This window comes from Citrus clementina, unplaced genomic scaffold, assembly GCF_000493195.1.
Source record: "Citrus clementina cultivar Clemenules unplaced genomic scaffold, Citrus_clementina_v1.0 scaffold_2, whole genome shotgun sequence".
NCBI lineage: Eukaryota > Viridiplantae > Streptophyta > Magnoliopsida > Sapindales > Rutaceae > Citrus > Citrus x clementina.
The window spans coordinates 15,774,326-15,781,629 of record NW_006262688.1 but is presented as its reverse complement, the minus strand read 5'-3'; the positions used below and the strand labels follow the sequence as shown (position 1 = coordinate 15,781,629).

Here is a 7,304-nt window from a genome sequence, read left to right as displayed (position 1 = left end):
TTTTCAAATTTCAGATTTTTTTAATCCCCATGCTCACGGCCCCCCTTAAATTTTCATAATCTCATATTTCCTTCAATTAAATTTTATCACTATTACATTTTGGTCCCTACAGGAATTTTAAAATATTTATAAATAAGTCCTTCATTATTTATTTATTAATAATATAATAATTATTATTATGATCATCATCATTATTATTATTATTTATAAATGTCATTATTATTATTATATTAATAATATTATTATTAAAATTTATTATTATCATCATTAATTTTACTATAATTTATTAATTTTATTGTATTATTAACAATAATTATTATTATAATCACAATTACTATGATAAATAATGATAATAATCAATTAAGATCATTTTAGTAACTTGTAATAACCCAATCACCATGAATTTTATTCTTATTTTCACTCTAATGGTAATAATCATTCATAAGTGGACCACCACAACAATAACACAACCTCCGCTAATAATAATTTTTATTGTACAAAAGCCCAATTCATTTTATTTTCTACCACATTTGATTTTTTTTCTCCTCTAAACATCATAATAATGGTCAGCGAATGTGATTCTAATTTTTTGGAAAACTTTGTTTAATTTTATGTCATTTACTAATTGATGAATATTTGTTTGATAACATAAGCTGGTTTTTAATTAAAATTGAAAGTAAATAATAAAAAATTGATGGATTCGATATTAACTGTCGTTGAAGGCTTCTAGGGTAAAAAAATTTGTTGAAGGCTTTTCAGCCCATCATTGGGCTAGAAGACCAGTAACAACAGTCAAAAAACAACGATCAATTATTTACTTATTTATACTTGAGAAGTGGTAATTTTATTTTATAATAGTTGTGACTTGTGAGTAGTTCAACACAAATGAATCTTTGAACTTAGGATGCGTTTGATACACTTGATTATATTCTATTATATTATATTAAGTTATAATGAAATATTATGTTTCATGTAGTATAGATTATATTATATAAAATGATATTTTTATTTTAATATTCATATTAAATCAATAATTAAGGTTCATTTATATTTTATTACTATTTATATTCAATTAATAATTAAAAAAATAATTTTCACTATTGGCCATTCCAATCCACAGCTTGCCGTCGTATAGTATCATTTGGACTATATGTTGGTAGAATCAAAATTTGTATTATCGGGACTATATGTTGGTGCAACTCTTATTAACAAAGGAATTTTCATTCACTTCAGATCAACAGTCAAAATTTTAGTTTTCAAATTTTTATCATAAATTAATAGCAAACGGAAATAAGAATTCTAATAGTACCATATTTTAGTGCAAAACTAATATTATGTGGCGGCCTTGGGCTCCCCTCAAATTGTTGTTGGCAGTTTATTAACACCAGCGGTAGCATATTTAAGTTTTTAATTTTAATTAATATTATATATTTTTATTTAACTTCTATTAATTTAATTAAAGAATTAAAAAATTAAAGTGAACAATGTCGTATTACACAAACTCAACCCCTTCGTCTTTCTTTAATATGGCAGTGTTCGTATTATGTGAATAGAAAGATTTACTAAATATGGGACTGCATTACATTAACTAAAACAATCCCATATAATATGGCGTGCCACGTACTATTAAATATCACCTTATCCTTCCAAAGTCATTGTGACATCAATGTTTGACTACACATTTTCACTAATGTGTCATTTTTGCATTGATTTCGACCCTAAGAAAACTTACAACATATGTAAATGTGAGATTATGTGTATTCTAACAAGCAATTAGGGAAAAAAAAATGTGAAGTTCATTCTAACCAAATTAAGGTGGTGTAGTTTTTTTTTTTTATTTGAAACCTGAATGGATTTAAATTAGTCTGAATAGTAAATAGAGTTAAATGTTTGAATTTGAAAAACTTTTGTTGTTTAAATATTTGATAATAACTACTAAGTTATTCTTTTTTTAAATTAAAAAGTCTAAAAACTAGTACTTTTAAATTTGTTCCGTACAAATTTTTAAAGTTGAATAAATAATAAACATCTCAACGAATATAAATAAGATAATATTTTATCATAATATAAATAATGTTTAAATGAATATAACCATTTAGTATTCTAAATTAGAACATATTAATCAATTTTATTATAGTTTATATTTATAATATGAACTACTCATAAAAAATTGTAAAGATAAATCATACTAATTTGAAGAATATAAAAAATAAAAATAATATTAATTTACTACTATATTATCGTAAGTTATGGAGATGAATAATAATGTTTGATTTTGGTAATGATGAAAATAAATTAATTAGATAGGGGTGTTTTAAAAATATCTTTTAATGATGTCATTTAGACTTTTTTTTATTAAATAAAAAGCTAAAAAAATTAACTTAATGATGAAAATTTTTCATCAAATTGAAAAAGTAAATAGAATTTATGATTTAACTGATTGAAATTAAGTCAAATTAAGTCATTAAGTTAAAAGAACACCTATTCTAAAAAACAAATCTATCTAATTTTCTTGAAATTTTCTTCTCACTGTTTTTCTTTTGTCTTTCACCCTTATATGCCATATCAAGCCACCATGGTGTCCATGACTCCTTATTTATGTTTTGTTAAGAAAAATACTCGCAAGAAATATTCTTTTTGTGGAACTCTTTTCATTTCTTTTTTTTTCCTTTTTCAGTTGGTATTTTTTTGTCCTTTTACAGTGGATAAAAGTAGTTTTTAATTTTTTTTTTTTTTGTCCTTTTACATTGGATTTATAAATTCAAAATTTTAGTAGTCTCTATCCGCAAAATTTCGGTTGCGATGGTTGTGTTGATGTGACCATTACCAATTTACCATTACAAAATTTGTTAACGGTGGGGTGATAAATAAGAAAGAGGCAACATAAGAATATCAGATAGATTCCTAACAACTATTGTGGGGTTGGTAGTTAATTGACCTGGATTGACTTGACGCTCAGGTCATAGATTTGATTCAATTTTAATTTATTCATGTTGTTTATTTATCTTTAGTGTAAAAATGTAAGATTTCATTTCATCAATTTATTACTGTAATAAATTATTAAAAAGATGATATTAAATATTTATCTATATTTCAAATCGATTATAATAAAAAAAATAAATGTTTATTTCAAATCTATTATTTTACCACAAAAAAAAAGTCTAATTAAACTCTCACAATTCGGTTTTGGCACACGTCAATCGGGTCGAATCATGACCTGAGACTTGAGAGTCAAGTCAATCGGGGTCAAGCAATTGCGGACCCCACGCCGGTAATTAGGACGGGACAGGGGACCCCGTTTTCTTAAACCATCCACTTCTCTGAACGTCGCCACGTTTCGCATTAACATTAGCTTAAACCAACAAAGTTCAAATCAAAGTCAAACTATCCGGCCGAGCCATCCAAATTAACCAGTCTCTTCCGACCACGTCACTATCTTCGCGTATCGCTCCCACCCACTGGATAGCTTCCCCATGCAGAGTATCAATAATTATTCAATGCGGTGGGTACCAAGCGACATACTGGGCACAGCTAATTAAATAACGTGACTGCCGTGCGTGAGAGTTGCGAAAGGATTTTTGCTTAAAATTTCCGCAACTGATTAAATTAAATTAAATTAAATAGAATGAATTGATTAACAAAAAAGGAGAGGAATGGAAGTCAATTTTTCAATACAATGGATCTATCAATTAGTCTATTATTATTAGTCCAAATCTCGATTGAGGTCCTATATGTCAATTTTTTTTCTAAAATATAAATGAAATTCATTAGATACAGTAAATTTTAGATTATTTTTTGCATTAATCAATTATTTTTAATCGCTTTTCTTATTTTTAAATTTTTTTAATTACTCTTATATTTATTAAAAGATAATAAAAAAATTGTAATGGGTTGCTGAATCTTTTTTTTGTCTTCTTAATAAAAATGAAGAATAAGTCAAAAAATTTAAAAATAAATTAATCCTTATATTTACAAAGAAAGAAAATTGTGGATCAGAAAAAAGGTAATTGGTTGAATGTAGAGTAGTAGACAAGCTCATATGCATATATAAATAAATGTAGAAAGGCCGAGTGGTTGAGCTACTGACCTCACAACTTACAAGGTTTAAACCTCCAAAAAAATATTATGGGAGTTAAAATATTTATAAGAGTGGAGTGGAGAAATCTCTTGTCTGTGTGAATTATTTGTACTTTATAAAATTTAATATAATAATATAAATTTTATTTATATATATTTAATTATAAATATTAATTTAATTTTTACTATAATAACAATTATAAATATATATATATATATATATATATATAATACAATAATTGATGTGTAATCAGTATAAAAAAAAATATAGTACTAATGGGCGGCTTTTTTTTAACAAAGGAAAAGTTATGTGGGAGAAAAAAAAGGAAAAAGAAAAAAGAACAAAAACGCAGAACCGAACACGCGTTCACATAACAACAATGGCGTAGGGGCCATAAGGCCCACCATTCACGAGAAAAATGGCCAGCAGCCCCAACCCCCAAGCTCGCCCGGGTTCCCTCCCTCTTATTCAAGAAAAATAAAATAAAAACAAAATAAAATCTATGTTAACAATTTCTTCACCTCTCATCTCATGTCATGTACAACAACCCAAAAAAAAAAAAAAAAACAGGACAGCACACAGACAGACAGCCAAAATAAGAAAGGGAGGAAAAAAAAAAAAGAATGGAGCTTTTGTTGTGGTCCTCATTCATTACTCGTTCTTCTTCTCTCTCTTTTCAAATTCCAATTTCTTTTAGTTCAAGTTCAAACCCATTGCTCTTCTTTCACTTTCTGGGACTCTTTTGTATTTCACCAGTAGTGTATTGCTCTCTTTTCACTTTCTGGAACTCTTTTGTATTTCACCAGTAGTGTATAGTGTTAAGTATTTTTCATACCAGTCTTGAAACTTATGGATGCAAAAAGGAAGAACAAGATGGTAAAAGTTTTGAAAAAGGAGGAGGCGACGGCGGCTTTTGTGGATTCAGATGATGATGATGATGGTGGTGAATATGACCTCTGCCCGCAAGAAGAAGGTGATGATAATAGGAACAGTGGTAGTAAGAAAAAGAAAGGGTCAAGTGGTGGCAGCGGGTTGAGGAGTTGTCAAGTGGACAAGTGTGCGGCTGATCTGAGTGATGCAAAGCAGTACCACAGGAGGCATAAAGTGTGTGAGGTTCATGCCAAAGCTCAGGTTGTGCTTATGGGTGGAATGAGGCAGAGGTTTTGTCAGCAATGTAGCAGGTTTCAATTACCCCTATGCTCTGTTTCTTGTCATTTTCACTTGACTATATATATATATATTGGCAAGAATTGTTCATGTTCCAGTGGTTGTTGTTTTCAATTTCCTATCACTTGTATTTTGTGTATGAGGTGAATTTTTAAGATGAAAGAGATTGAGGTAGGAGATAATAGTTTCGGGAACCAAGGAAAGTGCTTGCTAAAGATTAGGTTATTGCCGTTTGTTATCTTTTCTGTCTTTTATGCATCTTAAGATTTTTGGATAATACTCCTAATACATCTTCAGACCCAAAAAAAACTCTCTACTCACATGATTAGCTTATACTGAAAGCAGTAACTTAATCTTTAGTTAGTAAATTGATGAGTTTGATAGTATGTTTGAATTGAGTGATTCTATCCGTATGCAATTATTCTTAATGGTGTCTTTTAGTGTTTACAGCACGATGATTCCGTGATCTTGTTTAATCTGGTCATGTGTGATTTGGATTTTAGTGTATGTGTCTTCTGTGCAAGTTGAAATTTTTATTATAATGTATAATTGGAATCAATCCAATTTTGAGCAGCTAGCTTTATAATTCCACTATTAGATACCTTTTAAATCTTTTCCAAAAAGGGAAAAAAAAAAACATTGTATAAGGGCACATTGCTTGTTGCTTAACATTGTTATGCTGCTTCTGATATCTTTCTCCTGGACCATCAAGAAACAAGTAGTGGAACTTTATTTGTTGCTCTGATTATTATGATTGGGAATGTTGTGGAGCAGATTCCATGAGCTATCAGAATTTGATGAAACCAAACGAAGTTGTCGCAGGCGTTTGGCTGGACATAATGAACGAAGAAGGAAGAATGCGGCTGAATCTAATGGGGAAGGTTCGAGCTGCAAAGGAACAGGGACAGGTACGCAGTTGAAGGATTTGGTCTGCGGGAAGCTTGACGACAAGGGAAGAATCAAAATATCTATCCAAGAAAATGCCACTTGCAAACATTTCCAGATCAGATAACTGTTCTGAAGCATGCTCTCTCTCTTCTGTCATCCTAGGAACATAGCAGCCGTTGCCCTGCTATTAAATTTCATGTTCTTATTGAAGATTTGTAGTATTTAAGCGAAACACAAGAGCCATAGGATTTGTGGAACATCAATTTTCATAGTGTTAGGGTTTCTAGCTGATTGCAGCCCTAGGTATTTACCATGCTGTAGCTGAGTCATTTAACTCGGTTCTGCTGCTACGATAGTATATCATTGCTTGTACTTCCTTCGTCCATGTTAAGTGCTTTACTCACTATGTTATCCCATGAGAATTGATTTATAAAGGCTATTGTGTTGGAAGCAACAGGCTGTGCATGCACGAGTGAGTGTTACAGAATCTTCTCAAAGGTTAGCTTATGCTCAAGCATTCTTGCTGGTTTTGGTTAACACTAGCTATCATCTCATGCCTTTAGCCGTTCATATAAGCATTTATATAAATCAATAATTTATACAAAATGTAAATTTTCCATGGCTTATGTCTCCCTTTCATTTTTTCATGTCAATGTAAGTGCAACGTTCAAACTGCTCAGCATACAGGAATCTACAACTCTCCAGTGACTCTCAGTTTTGATTATCTTTCTCAGCGGCACTCTTATGTTCATGGCTCTTTCTACTGCTAAGCAATCTTTTACATCTTTCTTTCTTCAATTTTTTTCTTTAGATTACACATTCGTTTTTGCCATGTGACAACCTGATTCTGGTTTTGTCTGTAAGTTGTGGTTCTAAGAAATGCGTGCACCGAAATTCATGCCATAGATCATTCTATAATCCCATAGGCCGCAGCACAGACATGGCGAATCCAATGTCATGTTGGCACTAAGTTCAGCAAGCTGAAGAAGCCAGCAATGGCTCTTATAGAGCATTAATGTCAGGTGTAAATATATGTATATATTGGACATTTTCAAAATTGCATCTTCTGCATTTGCTACCAGATGCATGATTCTTATAAGCGCACCCAATAATCATTCATTCTTGTTACTTGTTAGTGCAAACAGAAATTTATTTGATGGTGTTTTATATA

The 7,304-nt window shown here is 30.2% G+C and overlaps 1 protein-coding gene across 2 annotated transcripts; it reads left to right on the top strand.

The window, feature by feature from the left end:
* Positions 1-4,515: 4,515 nt before the first annotated feature.
* On the top strand, positions 4,516-7,304 carry LOC18052841 (squamosa promoter-binding protein 1). 2 transcript variants are annotated; one of them, XR_002907332.1, is made up of 3 exons: positions 4,516-5,259; positions 6,020-6,631; positions 6,793-7,304. XR_002907332.1 is itself a non-coding variant. In XM_024192076.1 (2 exons), the coding sequence occupies exons 1-2, from the start codon at positions 4,928-4,930 to the stop codon at positions 6,255-6,257; spliced, it is 570 nt and encodes a 189-aa protein (XP_024047844.1). In that variant the 5' UTR covers positions 4,516-4,927; the 3' UTR covers positions 6,258-7,304. The 2 variants fall into 2 exon arrangements, 1 of the variants encoding a protein (XP_024047844.1); XM_024192076.1 differs by having other exon boundaries at positions 6,020-7,304.

Excerpts from the sequence above, each read along its gene's own strand:
- LOC18052841 (XM_024192076.1), top strand. The coding sequence starts at position 4,928 with ATGGATGCAAAAAGGAAGAACAAGATGGTAAAAGTTTTGAAAAAGGAG. Across the intron at positions 5,260-6,019 it reads TTTTGTCAGCAATGTAGCAG|ATTCCATGAGCTATCAGAAT; the intron begins GTTTCAATTACC and ends GTTGTGGAGCAG.